Source organism: Chelonia mydas, chromosome 1 (genome assembly GCF_015237465.2).
Source record: "Chelonia mydas isolate rCheMyd1 chromosome 1, rCheMyd1.pri.v2, whole genome shotgun sequence".
NCBI classification, from domain to species: Eukaryota; Metazoa; Chordata; order Testudines; family Cheloniidae; genus Chelonia; species Chelonia mydas.
The window spans coordinates 112,606,640-112,630,462 of record NC_057849.1 but is presented as its reverse complement, the minus strand read 5'-3'; the positions used below and the strand labels follow the sequence as shown (position 1 = coordinate 112,630,462).

Here is a 23,823-nt window from a genome sequence, read left to right as displayed (position 1 = left end):
CCTGGCACTGGCCACTGTTGGAAGATGGCTAGATGGACTTTCATCTCACTCAGTATGGCCGTTTTTATGTTCTGTCCCTCACAGCCTCCTTTGTCCAGTCTCCTTACCCAGCCAGTCCCAGTTTCCTCCCCTTCCCATCTTCTCAATTGATCATTCTCTTCCATTCCATGCCCTCTAGTCACCTCCGCATCCATGCTCCCAGTCCCAATCTGCCTTCTTGGGCTCCTCATCTAATCTCAGTGTCCCCACCGCCTTGCCCCAGTTTCTTCGTTCAGCCAGTCCCAGTTCTCTCCCCCAACCCCTGCACCCTGACTCCTTGTCGGATCAGTCTCTCTTCCCTCCTCACTTTCTTTCTCCAGCCCCCACTGGTTCTCAACCCCAGTCTCTTTGCCCATCCAGCACCACCTGTCTCTCCAGGCTCCTTCTCCCGAACTACTCCATCCTCCCGCACCTCGGCAGGTCTGGATTTTGCCCCCACTGCATTCAAATCAGACACTTTCTCCTCCATACTGCCTGTGCCCATCAGGACAGCACAAAGAGGACAGAAGAGACAGGTTCCCTGCTCTCAGTTCAAGTGTCTGGACCTGGATCCAGCACAGCCCACAGCAGCGCAGATATGCAATTTCAGGAAAAGTCCTGCTCATTTACAGGTTGGAGCATGGCCACCAGGGACAGAATCTTCAAGAAATGTACCTGTTAAAATCTACTAAATCTGTACGTGCAAACTGATTTTTCAAAGGCTTATAACTTGGCCAGATTTGAGTAGATTTTCACAGGGATGGCCAAAGGCACATCCCTGACACAGAGGCCAAATTTCAGTCTCTATCACAAAGTTACGTTATAACTTCTCAAATAAAAGGTTGCCAGAATTTTTTAAAACTTTTTTCCTAGCCTTGTTCTCAGAAAAGGCAACCATTTTGGTGAAAAATTTCTTTTAAAAAAAAAAAAAAAAAAAAAATCAGCTTCAGTCAGAAAGCAGGGAGAAGTTTGCTAAATGTTAACCATTTGGGCGAACGTTATAAGTAACTGAAAACAGGATTTTCCAACAGGAACTGTTGGGAAACCTTAATAAGTGGCATTACCAGTCCCACCTATAAGTGACAAACATACTACATGACTGCTTACATTCCAAGATTCTGAGCCCACTCCCACTGAAGCTAATGACAGTTTTGCCATGACCAGACAATTTGCCAAGAGGACCAGACAGTATCAGGCCCTGTGCTTTTTTTTTTCTTTAATGTTACTGGTTTTAATGAGTGCTGCTTATATACTGTGAATATTTAGAATACATATAATGTATTCTGCAGCCTCAGAATGTGCTGTGGAATTTACCCCTTGCCAAAGAACTATTCTCTAGAAATTAAAATTTTGCTTTAAAGTAAAAGTTACATTTCTAGCCCTTGCTATTGTTAAGATGCAAACCACGCATAAACTAGTGCACTGATATCTGAGTTTGCAGTCACCTGAAACAACAGCTCTGAGAGCTGCTAACTTTCCCCTTCCTTGTCTATGGGGCATGGACACAAACTTGATGAAATTTTGACCATTACTGTTAGCTATTATACTACTGATTATTTAGCAGAACCATCCTGCTAGGGTGCTATCCACAATTTCAAACTGCCTCTAGTGCTTTCTGCAGGGGCCAAAAGCCTCAAGTGACATCTACATCCGAGTCACTGATGATTTCCATGGTGCAGCTATGCATTATCCGAAAACTCGAGAATTGAAAATGCAGAGACAGTACAGCATAAAGGTAATTTATTGTCAAAATAAACGGATGCTACTTTACTGGCTGTATTTGTTTTTATATCTAATTCTTTAGAACTTCCTATAAAAAACTGAAATGAAGCAGCTACAGAATTTCCTGCATTATGCACAAGAATCCAACGATCTTGATGCAAAGCTGAAATCTAGTTTCATGCAGAGTACGCTGGGCTTGCAATATAATACTGACAACGGTTGGAAGAGATGTTTGCAATAATGCTGCAGTATCAGCAATGCACTCTTGTTAGCAGACTTGATTACAAAGATCTAAAGACAAGTACTGCAGGTCTTGGCCATTCTGTCCAAAGTCAAGTCAGTCTCTATCAGCCTGATCCAAAGCTGATTAAAGTCAACTGTAGCCATTCCATTTACTGTCACTGAGCTTTAGAGCGGGCCTTGATAATACAGCCCTCAAACCTTTCTCAACTACAGATAGATAACTATCAAAAGGTATTGGTTTCAGATCACTGGCCTTTTTCTTTGCACAGGCTTTTCTTAACTATTGTTCACTTCTTTATTAAACTTCGCATATACTGAAAAAATACAGAAGAATTTCTGTTCATATGTAAGCTATTACCCATGCTCTGGGAACTTCATTTTTAATAGCGAAAACAAGCCTCTTGTTTTCATTCCACTGAATTTTCTAAATGGCAAGGACTTGAGATCAAAATGAACATTAGACAAGTTAAGCATAAGAGCACTACATAGAGGTCTGTACTACTCTCCGCTCCCTACCAGGGCGGCAAAAACTTGGACCATGTACTTGCACACGATACAGAATCCGTTTGTTCTATAACTTCTTAGAATCCACAGGCAAGTTCATCCCTGCCCCACAGCAAAGGCCACCACAGGGAACCGAAGAATCTAAGGACAGAGCTCACCTCCACCTTGTTTCAATGTCATCTATGGGCCATGACAGCAGCACAGATGCCCTGGAGCATCAGAATGCCCTGTCACAACATGGCCTCTTCTTTCTGTGATGCACCCTGGAATGTCTTCTATGCGCTCTAGGATTTCCTAGCACACACAGGTTCCCTGGGTCTGGCGTATTCCTCTATCTTTATGTTTGTCTGTCTCATGTCTGCTCTATGGCAGTGCAAAAGGGACCACAGGGCATCAAGGAATCTGACCCCACATTAGGCTCTCTCTCCAAGCCTTGGTCGGACAGATTTTTCCAACACTTTGCACTTTCTAAACCATTGCCCCTCTTCAGAAGAATCCCAATGTCAGAAAATTTCCAGCAGCTGGGAACATGGACAAGCACCCTTCTGAAAAACACACCTTAGAGCCGAGCCAATGTAGTTCCAAGAGAGCAGAAACCCTATTAATGAGTCACACTGCCAATCCAGAGCCCAAGGCTGTTATCCACATGCTGTCACTGAGCACCTCACCACCACAGGGTGAAAGGAATTAGAGTAGTTGCTCCTGAACCTATGTAGGAGGTATCAAGCTGCACAACAAAATTATAAAAATCTTTTAATTAATCCTGTGAGCCTAATTGAGTTTTACACAATTCTAAACCAATGCCTCTTATTTCCAGAACATGAGCCCTGACGAAATACTGACTTACCAAAATTCTTTTACGGTCCTTTTCTGATAGAAATTTCACTGGTGGATACTTCTGGGTGAAACTACAGAACATTTCAAAACAGGAAGAAGAAAAACTAAATTAAGATTTATTTAGGTGACTGACGACAACTTTTCCTTCGTGTATCTACTTCGTGAAATCTGTCACAAAAATTAACATTTCATCGCATAGGAGAGAACATCAGGCACTGAAAATTCTCAAAAACTGTGTTTACTTAGATCTTTAACTTTGTGGCAACATTGCTTTCAAATTGCTATCACCCTCCTAAAGAAAAAAAACTGAGCCGCCACAAGAAACTGTTCTGCATTTAGTAAAAATAAGGTAAAGAGGACTGAATTATCAGTTGCAAATAAAAAAATCTGTGGCCCCTTATTTTCTACTTTATGGTGCACAGATTCTTTTTTAAAAAGTGTTTCTTTTCTTGCTTGATTTTGCACTAAAACCTTCAGGGTTTGGGCCTATGGACAGCTGGAGAACTGGTGCTGATGATGACATCACAGGAGTCTGAAACCAGAACTGCTGCTGAGTGGCAAGTATTTTCAGATGGTTGGTTTTGAATTTGTTTTTAAATCAAAACTCCTGAAAACCACTTGAGAGACGAAAAAAGTTTTGTTAACTACTTAGCACCCTCAACCTCTCACTCTTTTCTTTTACATTTCATTTATGTAAAATTTAAAACCAGAAAGTCAAGGAAATTGTTTTTAAATTAGGATAGCCTTCACAGAGCTACATAATGTGAGAGTTAAGGATGACTCAGAAGACTACCACTGCTTTGGAGGGGTGTGTGTTACCATTTCACATACCATTTTTTGCACCCTTCATCCATATACACAAAAGGTAGACGTTCCTGGAGTGGGGGTGTGAGAACTAAAATAAAACACATTAGCCAGCAATTCTCATTTTCTGCAAAACTACTAGGCCTGAAAATAGTAAGCTTACAATTGATGCTCAAGAGCATAGAGAATTACGGACATTGAGCTATCACCCCTCAATGATTTTTTTCACCTGTTTGTGTGCTGTATTATGGGAATAACAAGTAAGGTTGTGTTGAGATTCAGTTAAGCAGCATTTTAGTCTTGCCAGTACTTCAGTAATTCAGGTCATTCTTAAGTAAATGTCATAAAAAGTAACTCAAATATTCATCATCCCTCCTCTCCAGTTAGTTTGCATGCTGCAACTAGTTTGCATGCTGCAACACCTCTAGCTCTTGTGAAAACTGCCTTTAAAAAGATTAAAAGTCTAGTGGATGAGATGAATCAGTAGAGCGAATGGAACTGCATATACGCCAAGAATTCTCCTTGACAGATTACTTTTTCATCCATACACAAACAGAATGCCACTGGATTGTCTCCATGCCCCTGGATCTGAAGCACCATGCCTCAACTATCTCTCATCCACAACCTTGTCTCAATGGGGATCTCCAAGAGGGAGAGCACAGATGCTGTGTACTTGAATGGCATCATCAACCCTTCACCCTGAGAGTGCTTATGATACTATCTTCAACTTCCTGTGTGTGGAAACCAGGCAGCAGCAGAAACCTCAAATGTTCCCATGCCTGGAGGTTGGTTGCAGACTCTCCAAACACACATACCATTGGAGAACACCTTGATGGTGAGGTAACAGAACTTCTTTGATCCAAACAGGGGGATCAAATAAGGTGGGGAAAAAAATGGAATCCATTCCTTCCCTGACCACAAGGATGTCTCCATATGTTTGTCCTCAGGTCACCACTACAGGGAACACAGTTCTGGTTGTTTGGATTCTTTAACTGGACATTTTCATGCTTTGAATTAATGGGTTCTTTTTAGGTTTAACTCTGATTTTCCTAATTTCTAGTGATTGTTTTTGATAACTATGCCACTCTGATAATGCTTTAAGTTACTTATATGAACTCTGAAAGTTCACTCCAGATAAATTAATAAAAGTTTCTCAAGGGCTAAGCATTAAAGAATGCCTTCATTTCCTCCTCTGCAGAACCATGAGGATGGGTTACCTTTGGACCGTACAAGATAAGCGCTTTTCACCCACCACAACACCCATAAAACCAGTAGCGAAGAATTAGCTTTAAAGGCTCGCTATTCATCAGCCTCAATCCTCTAACAACTACAGACTCAGAGGGCCCTTGTGTGGCTCTTTACGTCCTTGCAAAATGAATGTAAAATGCTACCTGATCAAAATTCACCAGGGGATAGCATTTTACACTCGCTTTGACCGTGTGAGAGTAACTACACAGACACAAGAATGGCGAGTCAGGCTCATCTCTTGTGATTTCATAATGTCAAAATCGGGTGCGTTGAGAGGGGTACATGTACGTATTTTCCCCCTCAATGGCAGGCACACAATGTCATCTGAAATATAACCCATTATCAATATACTGCACACATACTCCAAATGCAAAGTCATTCATGTGTGTCCTCACCAAAGGCTAAATAACCTACTGCCTCTGATGCAAAAAGAAATACATCTCAATTTGACATATTGCACCAAAATGTAACACTATTAAAAAATTAATACTGATCAAGCCATCACATCACACAGGCCATCCACGAAGGACAGAACAGACAGCAGCTCAAGTCAGGTAGATAAAAAACCCCCACTAAAGAAACACTTCTGCTACTGTTAAAAATTAAACAAATACAGTGGAACCCCATTTATCCAATTTAACTGGGACCGAGACCGGATCAGATCATGAGAAATTTGGATAATTAGAAGAATGGGCAAAGAGCTTCAGCCCGAGGCCGACAGCCCGAGTCGCGCCATCCGGGGCCAAAGCGTCAATTACTTATATTCCTTTATGTACACTGGTGGTTTGGTTAATACACCGAGCCGGATAATGGAGGCTCAGATAAACAGGGTTCTACTGTACTTAGTTTCATAACAATCAATTGAAGACGAGAGAATGTATAGGACTTTTTTTAAGCCATTAATTCATGACTACAGTTTAATAAAAATAGCAGTAGCAGGTACAGTACCTACTGGTGGCCACGTGTAATCAATGTCAGCATGTTGCCAACAAGGTCACCCTGTTTGATCTGTCAAGTCAGTGCTCATATTAGGATTTAGTAAATGAGGGTCACACATTCTCAACAAAAATTGTAAGTGGCAGGTCAGTAAATCTGGAAGTCAGCTGTAAAATAAAACCGGACATCTGTATTTGAGCACGATATCGTCTGCACCCAAGACAAAGCGTGCAGCATCCTGGAAACCGTGAAGGCATTATGTACGCTCAGTTTCAGGAGCAGAACACAGTTTCACTCTTCATCCATGGGAGAGGCACAGTGACAGCCAGCATGTCAGGTGCACTCACATGCTTACTGACACTGTACAGCCTGTGGGATATGGCATGGGTTCAAAATATGGAATAGGGACAGAATTATCAGCCCTGAGTTCTCTTAAACGAGAAGAGCGGTTCATCCAAACTGATGAATGCTGAAAACATTCCTAAATTCAATTCATCTTTTAGTTCTTCATATTTTTACTTAACTGAACCCTTCTTGAGTTAATAGCAGAGATCTGAACAGGTTTTATTTTTGTGTTTTTTAATGAAGGCAAAAAACACACTGTCACCTTAGGGCTTTTCATACAGGCTGTTAATCGGTGCTCAGAGTGCTGCTGACATTTACTATTATAGGCCTTAGTCCTACAAATCCCTATGCAAGAGCTTAACTTCACAAACAATGAGTAGTCCCATTAACTTCAAAGAGACCACTCCCAATGCACACAGTTATACTGCTGCAGTGTCTACACGGACACTGCGTCGCCCTAACTACAGCTACATACGCGCTACGCTTCTTGCGGAGGAGGAATTATTATGTTGGTGCAGTTATAAATGCACTTACATCAGCAGGAGAAAGGCTGCAGTGGGTACACTAACATAATTTAGGTCGACATAACCTGCCTTATGTCAACCTACCTGCGTAGTACTGATCAGGCCTCAGTGCTTACTAACAAACAGGAGACATACAACATTACTGAGCACATAATATTCATGTGAGTTCACTGAAGACCTTGAGACTCATTCAGGACAAAACAAACAGCTCTGCTGACTGAACCCCAACCCCACAAGAACAGACGTACCTTTTTTCCAGGTCTCTGATTTTCTCTCTTAGTGGTGCAACAACCTAAAGAAGGAATAAAAGTAATTCTTTAAAGGAAGTTGCAAGAATTTACATCTCAGAAAAAAGAAAAACAAATGCCTACGCAGACTATTATAAGAGTAACAGTAGGGGTGGCAATCTTACACCTCGTCTAAATAAATTCATTTAAGAAACCAAGATCAGAACAACTTATATTTAGAGAGTCTTTTGTGCCAATGGATCCCAAAGCATATTACAAAAAAAAGGAAGAATCTGCTATAAATAGAGGAAATTACTTCACCTACCACTGACATGCAGCACATGCAGAGTAGCTGTTTAAAAAGTATGTAGCAACAGTAAACAACAGTTTAGGACAACACATGAAATATTCAACTTAAGTTGTTGGGGAAGTTTAGGCAGCCAGAATATAGTTAAACGTACTAGAATATAGCCATCACACCAAGACTAACACCTCTAGCTCTTGTGAAAACTGCCTTTAAAGACTAAAAGTTGTCAGGGCCTCTGTTTTAAAGAGACAATGACACATTACAAAAAATCAAGTTCTAAACGCATTTCTTCAACAGGCTTGTTACAACCACCCTGGATTATTAAAGGGAAAAATTTAAAAATGCAGTTTATCTGCTAATATCTATGCTCTTTGTTTAACTCTCTGCATTTCTCTGAACTTGGACAGTGATAAATAAATGAAATTAGTTTCACTTCCAGATTCTTTATCATGTAATGCCAGGCTTGAGTTTTAAACAAGGAAGATGAAGTCTGAACATACTTCTTTTGGTTTTAGGCTTTATAAATGCTTTTTACAAAATTTAAATGTAGGGCCAAATATAAGTTGACAGCATCTCTTTAGGATCACCTGCATTGTATCACTAGCACCACAGTGCCCTTTAACAAACTGTGGATTTACTTTAAAAAATATTGACAGGTTCGATTTTGACAACTGAAAGCCTCCAGGAATGGAAATGAACTGTGCTTTGTGTTATTCCCCCCTATGTACTGTAATTTGGGCTTATTAATTCAGTAACTCATGCTGAGTAGTACTTCAACAAGCAGTCCCATTGATTCCAATGGAGAAAGGAATTACACAATGTGAATTAAGACAGCATAATTAGGGGCTAGGTACTTTCAGCAAGCTCCAGAGAATTTTTATTTCTCAGGAATTTTACAGTAAACTTTTGCATGTTGGGTATTCACAGATTTGTACATCTTAACTTCTTTTAAAAAAAAAGTTAAAAACAGCATTTCCAAATCCATAAAACCTATTGCAGTTGTACCCAAAATGAAAAAACACATGTAAGATATTAAGAGCCTGTTCCAATGCCTACTGAAGTCAATGAAAAGACCAAGTGAATTTAATAGGCTTCAAATCATGTCTAAAGTAACAGTGGATATATAGTTCTCTTGAGATATGAGAAATCTGGTAAATCAAACACACTATTGATTGCCTCACCTAAAAATGAATAGTCAGTCATACAACAGCGTCTATATATGCTACTAAACTTTCATTTTTCGGAATTATGAATTGGAAACCTAGTACAAATCTATTAGGTTTTTCAGTTGTTCTCATCAGCATAGTATTTCATCGCTAAAATATAACTGGTTAATCTGCATAAGAGTTAAGAACAAAGCAATGCACATAGGTGGAAATTTTCAAATAGTAAATGCTTGTTAAAAGTTAAATACACTTAACTTTTTGGAGGGGTGACAGAGAAAGGAGTTAGTACAACAGTCCTAAAACCTGGTAACAAAGGCTCAATTCCCAGCATGACTGGGATAGTTAGGAAGATACTGTGGCAAACAGGATTGGATCTTTGGAATTATAATCTTCTGAGAGAGGTTTAGGGAAAACAGAGGGAAGCCACTGATTAGCTGTTTGAGTCCGCTGTTTGGGTCCACTCTAATGAAGAATGAGACCTAATGCTGAGGATTACATTAGTGGGAGAATAATAAAGTAAAATATTCTAGTTAGAAAGAAAATTAATTTTAAAAAAAGCCGAAATAAACATATTAACCACTTAATAAACTAACCTCCTCTATCTTACTTTCAACTTTCTGATCCCCATTGTCTTGGATAGACCTGTTGAAGAAAAAGAGCCATGAAACAGATCAACTAAGTGCCATTTCCAATGTGTTCTTAATTTTTTAAAAATTTCCTTTAAAAAGTTTATTACTCCAGAATATGTTCTCTAGAGCTACACAAACACAGAGCAAATGACCACCATGGCCAGATCCAATGCTTACTGAAATCAACTGGAACCTTTCCATTAACTCTAATGGCCTTTAAATCATGTCCAAAGTTAGCAGTCTTGATCAACATGGTAGATTCAACATTGTATTCAAAATTCAATACAATATAAGAAGATAACCTAGTCACTCATCACAGGGTCACCTCCCCCAAAAGTATTTTTATAGTGCAATTCTACTAGGAAACGTGATTAAAATGGCTTGGGAGGGGTCTGTATTTATTGTCTCAATGACTCCATATCAAGTGTACAAATATAATATATTTTTCCAACTGCTGAATTTGCGAACTCAATCTAGGATCAGAGAGTTAAGATAGGTTCTTCATTTCCCACCTGTAATAAAGATTTTAGAGACCAAATAATGTCTTCAGCTGAACCTGTGAAATTCCAGTGCAGTTAGTGGGGTGATACAAAAGTGTAACTGACTGGAACATGGTAAACAGTTCTGCAGTTTAAGACAGCTTTGAATTTTTTTAAAAGCAAAATCTGCACACTGAAGACTGTTTTAAGTAACCACTCTATGGACAAAAACATACTTAAGGAAAGGCTGCTTAGTAAAGGTGGAGCCATGCTAATATATTTGGGGATATTTCAGGGTAGCCTCTTAAGACAAGAAGGTGCAGAACAAAGCTGGTCTCTTGTACAGGTTTCATTGTAATCTAATTTAGTGTTTAAATGTATATAACATCTCAAGTGATTAGAGTTCTTCCTCTGAGCAAGCCACTTAGCATACGCATTCTTGTGACTAAGGGCTTGCCTACTCTTAAAAGGCTGCAGCTGCACCACTGTAGCGCTTCAGTGAAGATGGTACCTAAGTCATTGGAAGGGCTTCCCCTGTCAGCATAGCCACTCTACCTACCCAAGAGGCGGTACCTATGCTGATGGGAAAAGTCCTCCCATCAACATAAAGCTATGTATACCAGGAGTAAGGTCGGTATAACTGCGTCGCTCAGGTGTATGGATTTTCCATATCCTGAGCAACATAGTTATACCAACATAATTTGCTAGCGTAGCCCAAGCCTACGTGATTTCACTTAAGTTTGCATGAGTTCTTGTTTCAACTTAATTTTCGTTTCAGACAGCTTATGGAACTATTCAACATGATTTACAGTGGTAAGTTTTTGCATACTAGAGGTTTCAGGGGCAGCCAATGCAAAATCGAGTTCTTTCAAGTAAAACAGAGCTCCTTTACTTGGAACCTGCAGTCATTACACCTCGAGAAACAGAAGGCCGTTTGTTAAGTAGACACACACACATACTACCACAGTGTTAGAAATCAGAACAACAATTCTCCTCACACCATTCTGCAAAAAATCTTACTAAGTCAGTCAGTCCAGCATGCCTCACTCAGGCAAAACTCCTACTGAAGTCAGTAGTTTTGCCTCAGGAAGGAGTGCAGTATTGAGTAGAACCATTCAGGTTCTAAAGACTCTTTTCACAAAAGACAGCCACTTACTGTACCAGCAGCAGTATAGGTTAACATGCAGCATTAGAATATTATTCAGCAGTAACACTAACTCACAATAGTTACTGTATTAGATATTTTCCTGAAAATAGATAATGCACACAACTTCGAACATGCATCTGTGGAACAGAGAATCTTTTCCTTTGTGGTAAGTGATTAAGAAAAAACTTAAGAGAAAACGCAACATATTAAAAGCTTCTTAAAGTAATCTCAAAAGTCAAATCTGTTGTAGTGTGTTCACATGCTGTAGTTCTGAACACTGGCCAATTGCAGCTTTATGTTAAGCGAGTTTTCCCCTCCTTAACATACCAATTTAGTTATAGAGGGCTGGTCTGAGCACTCTACTTCTGTGGAATGAAGCTACACAGATGGTCTCTCCCCTAAAGGTTGATCTCCTTTCCCTTACAACTCTATGGGGATATTCCCACATAAGATCATGCTTTCTCAATTAAAATTAGTTTCCTTGGGTTGCTGCGCCACACAGGGAACCCTCGCTGATTCATAGATATTTAGATTCAAGGCAGGCTTTGAGGGAGTGGCGGCAGGAATCTTCCACACATCTCAGGGTATGCCTTCACCACAGAATTAGCCTGAATAGAGTGTCCCCACCATAAAGCCCTACCTGTGTCAGACCCGTGTGGCTGGGTCCCCAATGGTGCTGTAGTAGCCTATGAGCTGGGATGGGTTTCTGGTGGGTTATCCCATTATTCTTAATGGTCCATTAAACTGGGCCACTCTGTGAATTCGTTCACAGGATGCATTCCTCTCCCCTACCCCTAACATGGAGCTGCTGTCTGTGGTAGTGACATGAGAATAATACTTCATGTAAATAACTTCCAAGAGAAGCTACTCATTATTAATGCAAATAGCTCTGAAGGCATAAGCAAACAGTGTTTGAGAGCAAGAACTTTTAATGGGAAGGTCATTAAGCAATTCAGCTAGCAAACCACAAAGTGATTTGTACTGCATTTACTCGGATAGCGCCTCTGTTCAAATGCCGTGGAAAATGCAGCAGAAATGAAGCAGGCACATGCAGGGTTAAAATGCTGATCCAACGTATTTGACTTACAGATGAAGCAGGCACATGCAGGGTTAAAATGCTGAGCCAATATACTTAACTTACAGTTCAGTAAAAGGGAGCACACAGACAAGGAAGCACAGGTCAGGTGAAACTGTGGGAAAGCACTGGAGGACTAACAGCAACTGGGCTTGTTTAGCCTACAGTCTCATTGCAAAATAGGTGGGTTGCCAGCCTGGCTGAAAAAAACCTAAGCTAAAGCCTAAACCCTCAGATGTGTCTGCTAGCCTAGTCTTAAAGCACCCTCAAGCCTTGGATAGAGGTTTTTCCTTGTGTGAACAGAAGATGCATTACAGGCAAAAGTTCATTTAACTCTGCAGTTAAGGCAAAGCCTAAGGGTTAAGAAGGTACAAATCCTTTACTGGTTATCTTGGAATGTCCTTCCACTCCAGTGGAATGAGGAGGAGGAAACTCAGCATGTCTTGTCCCCTGTCAGTGGGGATGTTCACAGCCCTATGGTACTTCTCTGATGCTGAAGGCATTTTTATTACAGGAATCGTGGATTCTACATCTACCATTGTTAAGAGCTGACATTTCAACAACTTTTTGAGCAGCTTTTTCTGATTTCTTCCTATTGTTGCATGATGGGATGGTAGCGGAAATAACCTCGTTTCAAATAAAGATACTCGGACAAAATAAAGTATTACCTCATGTTGATAAAGTTGCCCCATACAGCTAAAAAAAAAAGAAAAAAAAACATTATAGTGCCATTTAACAAACTATTACTTATTTCTCAATTTTTATGTCATCCTAATAAGAAGAAATTTAAAACTAACTTATCTATTCTAAAAACAAGTCACTTTATATATGCCAAGTGATCAGAACCCTTTGTACAAGTCAAACAAAACTGATGAAGTTAGATGAGGCTTTTTCCTGTGCTATAAAAGGGAAAAATTTTGAATCGTGCATGTCAAATAAACAAAGACCATGCAGTATATCAGATTGAGAGATACTCCAAATAGATATATCTGTGGTTATCTGAAAAGATGATCAGCTAATATACTCCCCTTCTATATAGCAATCCCACACACATCACAGAATAGAGTAAACCATATCAGCAGTAACTGAATAACCATTTGTCAAAGTGGATATTATGTAATGCTTTATTCATTAAAGAAACTGGACAACGTGCTGTGAGCAAGAAAGGGGTCCTATGGACCCCAGCCTGAAGGGTTAGGTGGTGTGCAGTGAATGCGGCCGTTGGCCATTGCTGAACATCAAAGACAAAGACTGAACAGTTAGCTTCCTTATTTACAGCAGTATTCAACCAGGGCACTGGATGAGGAAAGGATCCTGTATTAAAACCAGCACATGATCACTTAAAGACTGTATCATGGGGAGAAGACTGATTCATCACAAGTGGCATTTCTTAATTCCGAATGCTTTCCTTGGCAACCTTAACCCTCTTTTTATTTATATACATACACATATATACACATATATAAATGAGAGTGTTGTAAAGTAATCTCTTTTTGGATATAAGTCACAATACAATGCAGAACAGTGAACAAACAGATGTCAGCTTTTCCATTTCTATAGTGAGATACAGAGATATGGAATATCAGTCTGGTGAAACTATTCACTATTGAAATTGGTTTTTTGAACCTGTTCAGTGCTTATGTGATTATATTAAGAGTGTCAGGTCCCTTGTATTTTCTTAATTCTTCTGCCTAGGAAAGGGAGTGTGAGATGAACTGAGAGAAGAGAAATCCCCCAATTATTAAGAAGATTGCACTAGCAATTTTAGGTTTTTTTGGGACCACTGAACATGAAAGGCAAGTTCTCTAATAAGCAACACACAGAATCTAATAAAGTCTAAATCTCTCCAGAAGTCCTTGCACAACAAGCCTCAGGGTGAGCACACAAATTCCTTCATTCTTGGGGTTGGGGAGGGGGGAGAGAAAAGTCTCGTTCAGTTATGGTATTAGCATATGCCTCTGAGTACAAAAAGTTTCTACAGTGACCTCAATTGCCTGTAGGCTGCTTTAGTCCTGGAGTGGTGGTTAATGAATTAGTCTGCCAAATAAAGGACACTCAAGTAGAACAGCCTAGCCTCAGGCTTGTATGTAATTCCTTAGGACTCTTATTTGTTTCTTTACAGCACCCAAGTGTGTGAAGGGTGTTTTACAGAGATGTATAGAAGACAAAGCTTACAACATTCACAAGGCTTTAAGCACAGCGTTTCCTGCATGCGGACACCAGGGGCTTTTCTTGTGGCCACAGCCCCCTGGGCAGTGGTGTGTGAAGTGGCTAAGCAGTGGTCCCTTCCCCAGGGCCACCTGCAGGGGTTGAACAATGACGCCCCCTGGAGAGGCAAATGCTGGAGGAGCAGGCAGTCAGTGAATTCCCCACCTTCCTGGGGATGTAGGGTCTGGCTCCAGCCCTGAGGTGGCAGGCAGCAGGCTCTGGCCACAGGGCTACAAACCCCAGCTGTGGGGCTCACCCCCACATCGCCCCGGCCCCTACTGCCTTTGCTGGCCCGTTATGCATTCCTCCCCAGACCTCACATCCCCTCCCACTGACCTCCCCATGCAATGCTTAATTTGTCCCCGGGCTCACTTTTCACAGCAGCAGACTTACTAGCTAGCAAGTCTTTTTAAAAAAGCAACCAAAAAAACAAACAACAAAAAAGACAAGAACCTGCAGAGCACCTTATTTGTGTTTCTATTCTGCTACGGTCCAGTAAACAATAGAGACAACTGTACATTATTTTTATTGAGTCTGCAAAAAGATTCAATAAATTACAATGATTTGCAAATATGTGCATATTTATATGTATGCGCATATTTATTTTTTTCCTAAAGTTAATTAAGTATTTGAGTAAAAATTGTCAACGCAGCCACCAGCAAGAGTTGGTGGCTGCACTCTGAGGCCACCAAAAATTTTGTTATGAGAACCCCTGATTTAAGGCCTTCCACAGTGATCCACAAGTGGAGACAAAAAAGGCTCTGGAGAAGGGGAAGAAGGGTGAGGGCAATACTATAATGCAGTTGAGTGCGCACCACTGAGGCTCTGATAGGGAAAAATCAAGTGAATCCTTTTTGCAGGAAATACTGCATAAGTGAGTTTTTAATAGGAGAGATTTTAAATTAGGACAATGTGATGGACTATGAAATAAGCTCCGGGATAGCATTTTGGGCACGATGGGCACGATGTCAGCATAGATAACTGCACAGGAGCAGGTGTGGGAAAGGAAATGAAGGGGCTATAAAGGCTGGTATTATCTACAGGGTGATGGGATTGGGGGAAAGCAAAAGTAAGAGAAAGGGTCAGAGGAAAGGCTGGCAAAGCTTCACGAATGATGTTGAAGGAGAGAACAAAGAGGTTTTGGACTACCTCCAAAATCTCAGGACTTTCTGTGGTGCCACAACCAAAGGCATTACAAAACTATAAATAGAATAAGGAAGGAAGGAAGGCTATGTCTTCACTGAAAGAATAGGTGCACTTTTACATTGTGATCACTAGAAGTTCACATTGAGTTAGCTGAGAAAAGGTACTCTAGTTTTTACCCTGACTAGCTATATCGAGGTAGACCCCAGGTGAGAGGTAGGAGGGGCTTAGGGTTGACTTTGACTAACTACACTGGGGTAAAACTACTTGGGTCTTATCTGCAATGGAATTTTATAGAGAGCCATCTCAATATAAAATATATATATAGTTTTTTTCAGTGAAGACTACAGCCAGAGCCAGGCAGGCTACAGAGAGAAATTTCATGAATTCTTGAGGCACACATTGTCAAAATTCACTTATAATAGAACTCTGTAGATCAGGAAAATGCCCTATATAATTTATCAATTTGTTTTCAAGTGGCAGAGAGAAACTGAGGTGGCTTGACGAGGAAGGTAGTCAGCTGCAAGGGAAATGTCAAGCTTTTCACTTCCCGCTATAGAGAGGTATTCACTGGAGCTACAGTAAGAAACCAACTTTTTAAATGAGGCCATGTAAAAATACTGCATGACAACTGACCTAGAAGTAGGATTGTGAACGGAGGGTACATCTACACAGCAATTAAACAACCATGGTTGGCCCAGATCAGTTGACTCAGGCTCACAGAGCTTGGGCTGAAAAAATTGCCATGTAAACGTTCGGGCTTAAGCCTTGCAGCCTGAGCCCAGTGAGCCCAAGTCGGTTGGCCTGGGCCTGGTGCAGCCATGCCACAGGTCTTTTATTCCAATGTAGACGTACCCTTAGTGCCCAGAACAAACAGGAAGAGGAAGAACTTCAAATAACTCCACTTTTCTCTCCGCAAAATGCGCCATGCTGTGATGTCACAGCTACAAACAAATCCACAGCTATGCAGGTAAATGGCTTTTTTATTAAGTTTATGGGAAAGGTTTCAAAAGCTCTTGTATTAGAAAAAAAAATTAAAGGCCACAATTATGGATACACAGTAGCAACTCCATACTTAAGGTTGCACTAAGTTACTCCACAACAATCTCCCTTGCACGCAGAGAAACAATACACAAAATTCCTTGAACTGGACCGAACACAAAAACTTAACTATGACCTTGTGTTTTCCCACTTATAAAATATTCTCTTTAGCCAATGTACATCTGCACATAGTACATGCCTCAATGCTGCTGAGGTGAGAGTTGAGGTTTTGCATTATGGCACAGATTAGAGTGGGTTTTGTCCGTATTGTATTTCTTTGTATGTACAAAGGAGCTTCTGGTGGAGGTGCAGAGAACTACCTGTGAAATGGATTAGTGTAATGTGCAGCAGTTAGACTGGGTTAGTGACAGTTCCCTTAACTGGACATTGTTTTGCTATTAAGGGTTTGCAAGGCAGGTTTTGCATTTAAGCAAACTGTTGATCAGGGTTCGCTGGTGGGGACTGCATTAGGGTTATATTAAGGCATCTGGTTCTGGGTGAAGGTGGGGACTGGAAAGTTTTGGCAGTTGGAAGGTTTGGGGGCAGAGGTGTCTAATGATAGTACAACCAAACAAATAAACTCTTGTTTAATTCAAATGTGGCCTTTGATGCAGGGCCCAGAAAAGAGAACCACAAGACTTCACAACAGCTGAACTAGTTGGCTCATGTTTTGGAAATAGGGTGAGGCAAGAGAGAAGGCCAGCCAAATATCCAACAGACCTAATAGACTCATCCCAATACCTTAGAAGGTACGCAGAGATCATATTGCCTTCTAAAACTAGCGTAACTAAAGCCCACAAAATGTGAACTGAATGAAAGATCTAATGATTACCTCACACACACCCTCCCAAGGAGGAGTGACAGAAGAAGGCAAGAGGTTAAAAACATCTGGTTGGCATGTAGGATTCAGGGTTAGAGGAATCAGTCTGACCAAGCCTCTTACACCTGTCCCTGAAGGGCAGTTAACCACCTCTATGAGATGGCTTGTTCTGCTTTCAACTGAGCAGAACAAGAGTTATAAACGACTTCTTGATCACTGCCAGGAAAGGTCCACAGCTAAGCCCAGAATAGATGCCCATCTAAATTTACCAGACTTGAGCTTCCATTAGTGAGCTCCCCCCAGATGAACAATTAAATATTTACACAAACACTTTTCACAGTGTGAAGTAGTGTACTAATGACAGTGGAATGGTACATTATGGTAAACTAAGTCTATTGGTCTCCTTACTCTCTGAAAGTGTGAACTCTGGGCTATTATTTTTATAGACAGATTATCCTTTAATCCCACAGGCTTGAAACAAATTCACAGTTTGGCATCTTATTCATGCCATTATTCTAACCAATTGATTTCGGAGAAAAAAAAAAATCAGATCTCCAGACTACACAATGAGCAAAATGAATTTACTCTGCACATTCCTTCCCAATCCCACATGCTTTTCATAAGGAAAAAAATGAGGCACATATACCCCTTTGGTATGGAGTCTGCATAACACTAAATAACTGAATCCTACATCCACACAAATGGCTGAATCCTGTTTATCTTTGTAAGTTGTGAGGACAGTTCACTTTCCTAAAGGCAAGTTTATTTGTTACTAGAAATGAAAAAGAAACAGTACATTCACGTTCTCAGTAAGGACTTTGTTGTGTGTATGCACTTTTTCAGGTGCTGTACCCAACATGCAGTAAGAGATACAGTTTTCATTTTGAGAATCAAAGTCCATCTCAGGTCCAAAAAAAAAAAAATCTCTTCATTTGCGATTAATAGTAAATGTTACATATTACATCAAAATCACTTCTCTCCCTCCAGGTTGCCAAGTGTCATGCCAGCTCACAGGAGACATACTAGAGCTGGTCAAAAAGCAATACATTTTTGTAAAAGTTGATGTGGTGGTTTTGTTTTTGTTTTTTGGCTGCTGCTGGCCAAAATTTCACAGTCTTGAAAAATTTCAGACAATTCTACCGGTTACACACTCACGAATTAGATTCCCTCACCCACCAGTGCTGCAGACAGACAACAGGAATTCCCTAGCAGTTCCTCTTTCCAGATGCTTTTTTTTTTTCTTTTTGGCAAGGGGAGAAATGGGGAGGGGGCTGCTGAAGTGCATTAATCAAAGGCAGCCAGGCTGTGTCTCTTCATATTCAATGCTTCCCCTTTTGGATTCCAGGAGGACACAATATAGCAGGTGGTGGAAGCCAGGTGTGCAGAGAACACTGCAGAGGTGGGAGGGAGGGCATGGCAGGATAGAAGGTACAGGCTACTGGGAGATGACAGGGGCTGAAAGGCAGATGATAGAAGGGTCAGAGGCAGACTGAAGTGAGAAGCTGCCTTAGGCTCGCCTAGCTTCTCTCATAACTTCTCTCCAGTCTCCTTCCACCAACCCCTAAGCTCCAACCAGGTTTCTGGTCATGCCTGCTCCTCAGTCCTTCTTCCTTATGGTCAACCTGGCCCCTCTCAGCTGATCCTATGTCCTCCACCATCCCCATCTGCATGTGAGATCAGGTTCATCTCTCTCACTACTGTCCCCGCTATTCACTGATTTGTTCTCACCATCAAGAAGTGTCTCACACTGAGCAGTATAGAACTTGGCAGCCAAAAACATGAATTGCTCCCCATTCAGCTGCAGAACAGGAAACATGCAGGAGAGAAAGGCACTGACAGCTGCGAAAAGAACTGAAGCTAGTAAAATTTCTTATATTATATATGACCCAAGATCAGCAGCAGGTAGGAGGCTGAGTACAGCAACATGGGTAAGAGCAGGGATCTCAAACTCAAATCACCACGAGGGCCACGTGAGGACTAGTACATTGGCCCGTGGGCCACATCAGACACCCCGCTGCCTGCTGCTCCCAGCCCCGCCCCCACTCCACCCCTTCCATGGGAGTGGCTGGGTCATTTCACATATTGAATCTATTTTCCTGTGTTAAGTATCCTCACACCTTCTTGTCAACTGTCTAAATGGGCTATCTTGATTATCACTACAAAAGTTTTTTTCTCCTGCAGATAATAGCTCATCTTAATTAATTAGCCTCTTACAGTTTGCATGGCAACTTCCACCTTCTCTGTATGTGTATGTATCTTCTTACTATATGTTCCATTCTATGCATCCAATGAAGTGGGCTGTAGCCCACGAAAGCTTATGCTCTAATAAATTTGTTAGTCTCTAAGGTGCCACAAGTACTCCTCGTTCTTTTTGCAGTACCTCTGTGACCTATGATGGTATAGCTACACTGCAGTAGATCGTTGTGATTCCCAGCACAGGTAGACGGACTTGCACTAGCTCAGCTCAAGCTAGGACACTAAATATAGGACACTGCAGCACTGGCGGTGGCTTGAGTTAGTCATCTGAGCTATAGGCACCGGCTTCCTCAGGGTCCGGGGGGTGCTCAACCCCCTGCTTCGTCCCAGGCCCAGCCCCCACCCAACCGCTTCCCCCAAGCCCTTCCCGCCCAGTTTCACCCCCTCCCCTGAGCATGACCCCTCCCCGCTCCTCCCCCTTCCTCCCAGAGCCTCCTGCATGCCAAGAAACAGCTGACTGTGGTGGGCAGGAGGTGCTGGGAGGGAGGAAATGATCAGCGGGCAGGAGGCACTGGAGGGGAGCGGGGAGCTGGCTGCCAGTGGGTGCTAAGCACCTGATAATTTTTTTCTGTGGGTGCTCCAGCCCACAATATTCCTGTGGTAGTCACACCAGTGCCAAATAGAGAGGTAATATAATCTCCTTACTCTTAATCGATATTCCCCTATTTATACATCCTTTTGGGCCACAACGTTGCATCTGGAGCTCAAGTTCAGCTGATCATATGTCCTTACCTCCTAATTACAGTATAAACTTTAAAATGGGAAGCCACATGCTTCCAATTGTTTGTGCCAAAGCATATGCAAACCACTTCTACCAGATGGGTTAGAGAATTTACATTCCTCCACCCTATATTGCAGGGGCAGGCAAAGTTTTTGGCCTGAAGGTCACATCAGGGTTCCAAAACTGTATGGAGGGTTGGGTAGGGAAGGCTGTGCCTCCCCAAACAGCCTGGCCCTCGCCCCCTATCTGCCCCCTCCCACTTCCCACCCCCTTCAGAACCACCGACCCATCCAACCCCGCCGCTCCTTGTCCCCCGACTGCCCCAACCCCTATCCACACCCCCACTCCTAACTGTCCCCCAGGACTCCCTGCCCCTTATCCAACCCCCTCATCCCCCCTACTCCCTTACCATGCCGCTCAGAGCAGCAGGAGCTCATAGCCACACCGCCTAGCCGGAACCAGCCATGCAGCCCGGCAGGAGCGGCGGACCAGAGCGCTGGCGGCGCGGCAAGCAGAGACTGCAGGGGAGGGGTGACAGCAGGGCAGGGGCCAGAGGCTAGCCTCCCAGGCTGGGAGCTCAAGAGCCAGGCAGGATGGTCCCGCGGGCCATAGTTTGCCCACCTCTGCTATATTGCCACATAACACAATTATCCCAGAGCTAGTCATCACATAGCAAAAAGGAGGTAGCGCTAATTCCCAATCTCCAAGGTACACCAGGAAGACACCTTTGCACGTCTTTTCTCTGCTGTATTACATATTTCTCTGCCCTTCGGCCCTTATTGTTTTTTAACAAAAGTTAGCAACCATGTAAACTTCTACATGCTCCCATGCAACTATATTTGGGAGAGAAGGTTGATATACTGAAAAATGTAAGGTAACTTGTATAAGAAGGGATGATTATGTATAAATGCTTATTATTTTGTCTTGCGATATTATAGTTAGCAATATCATTTAAGGACTGATGTGATCGGACTCTCATCACTAGATGTATCTCTCTCCAACTCTCCCCGACGATCTTTCTTCTCCCTCATCAATTCTTTCACTTCTTTCCTCGCTTATGTTTTCCTTTTTGCATGTTCATCCCCCCTTTTTTGGTACCATTTCTTTCCATTTAACCCCTTTTTGCTATGTACTATAACCTACTGCAAGCAGGTTATAGTACCTTATCAGCTACCAACAATTTCAGCCCTGAGCTTTAAATACTCATGTTCTTATTTACAGACCTTCACACTTTTCAAGTTGAAAAAATATTTACTTTCATCCCAAGAATACAGTACATTTCACAATCATGAAGCCACCCCCTGGAACATTTCAAACATACACACTTTCAGACACTTAGGTTCTCTTAACTATGATATTTTAATTTGGATTTTTTGTTGTTGTTTTCAGTACTGTCTGTATTGCATGCACACTGGCACCATTCTGACTATCTAGAAGTTATTTGCTGTGCCTAATATGCCTGCAACAAGTTCTCTAACTTTCTCGGTCCCAATTCCTCAGGTAGACAGCGAGGGTATGTCTACAGTGTCACTGCAAACAGACACCCGTGGCTGCACCGTGCCAGCTGAGGTATAGACGTTTGAGTCCAAGCTCTGGGACCCTCCCACCTCACAGGGTCATAGAGCCAGGCTCCAGCCTGAGCCCAAAGTTTACACTGCAATTAAACAGCCCCTTTGCCAGAGCCCTGCAAACCTAAGTCGCCCAGCATGGACCAGCCGTGTGTTTTTCACTACAGCACAGACATACCCTGTGAGTACTTTTAAGCATGGGTAATTGAAACACCATGTAAACAATTACATGCTGAACCATGGTAAACTGATAATGACATCTTGCAATCTAGTCAATTACAGAAGTCACTTAAAGCAATTTCTGATCATTCACTTGCTTCCAAGTCACCCTTTAAATTTTTAGGGGGGTAGCCATGTTAGTCTATATCCACAAAAACAACGAGGAGTCCGGTGGCACCTGAAAGAGTAACAGATTTATTTGGGCATAAGCTTTTGTGGGTAAAAGCTTCAGATGCATAGAGTGAAAATACAGATACAAGCATAAATATACTGGCACATGAAGAGAAGGGAGTTACCTTACAAGTGGAGAACCAGTGATGACAATTCAGTCAGGGTGGATGTGGTCCACTCCCAATAATTGATGAGAAGGTGTCAATACCAAGAGAGGGAAAATTGCTTTTGTACTGAGCCAGCCATTCCCAGTCCCTATTCATGCCCAAATTAATGGTGTTAAATTTGCAAATGAATTGTAGCTCTGCAGTTTCTCTTTTAAACCTGTTTTTGAAGTTTTTTGTTGAAGATTGCCTACTTGTTGAACGTTGCCTACTCTGTCCCCGTATCTACTCTAGCAACTATCATAGGACCCAGCCACAACAGCCACATCATCAGGGGCTTGTTCACCTGCGCATCTACCAATGTGATATATGCCATCACGTCCCAGCAATGCCCCTCTGCCATGTACACTGGCCAAACCAGACAGTCTCTACATAAAAGAATAAATGGACACAAATCAGACATCAGGAATGGTAACATTCAAAAGCCAGTAGAACACTTCAATCTCCCTGGACATTCAACAGCTGGTTTAAAAGTAGCCATCCTTCAACAAAAAAATCTGTGCACACAAGTGCTTATGCTGGCAAAACTTCTGTTTCTCGGGGGCGGGGGGGGGTTCACACCTCTCAGTGACAAAAGTTTTGCTGACATAAGTGCTAGTGTAGACATGGCCTTATTGTGTTGTGTTCTTGTGTAGTTTCCACGAACAAGAGAAGCTGTACAGGGTGTTTTTTCCCCCCCTTCTTCTCTCTCACATGTTCGATCCTAGTATTTTGGATTTTCTTCCAGGTCAGAGAAGAAATATATGCAAGGCAATTAAAGCCATCACTTTTTCTTGTTGGTGTCTACGCTGATATAAAATAGTACTACAATTAAGGTATTTGTTAAGGCCACTTAAAATTTTAAAGTTTGTTGTTCAAGAGTTAACAGTTTTTAAAATGAAACATGGAGAGTGCAAGTTCTTGGCCTTAACATGGGATAAAACCAATGCTTAGTTTTTACATTTACAAAGTGCTGTATAGATTTTAATCCTCACAAAACTCGTGTCGTAAGGGTAAAAGCTACAGAAAAAACAAACAGGATAAAACGAAAGGATCTAATCCACTCAAAATAAGCCTCGTGCACCTATTTGTCCAGCACACCTCCGTAGGCTGCCTGTGCTCTGGGAACACAAAGGCTACTCCATATTCTGTGGGGGTGAAGAGGAAGATGCAGCACTCCATGTCTAGCAGCTGAGACATCAGACTAAGGCCACATCTGCACTACACAGTTTTGCTGACGTAAGGCAGCTTACACCTCTACAGTTAGGCTGACGTACACACTGCAATGCTCCTCCCGCTGCTTTAACTCTCCTGTTACGCCG

General features: G+C 41.8%; 1 protein-coding gene across 4 annotated transcripts in view; it reads right to left on the bottom strand.

Annotated features, from left to right (window-relative positions):
• The window catches only part of UXS1 (UDP-glucuronate decarboxylase 1), a 95,349-nt gene that overhangs the window by 60,883 nt on the left and 10,643 nt on the right, over positions 1 to 23,823 (bottom strand). Inside the window, exons 2-5 of one of the 4 annotated variants that reach the window (XM_037897686.2) lie at positions 12,880 to 12,907; positions 9,475 to 9,523; positions 7,430 to 7,473; positions 3,335 to 3,395 (exon numbers count right to left, since the gene is read on the bottom strand). In XM_037897686.2, the coding sequence (XP_037753614.1) occupies positions 3,335 to 3,395; positions 7,430 to 7,473; positions 9,475 to 9,523; positions 12,880 to 12,907 (182 nt within the window). Of the gene's footprint in view, positions 1 to 3,334; positions 3,396 to 7,429; positions 7,474 to 9,474; positions 9,524 to 12,879; positions 12,908 to 23,823 lie in introns of those variants that run through there. The other 3 variants (XM_037897682.2, XM_037897693.2, XM_037897699.2) reach the window with 3 other exon arrangements.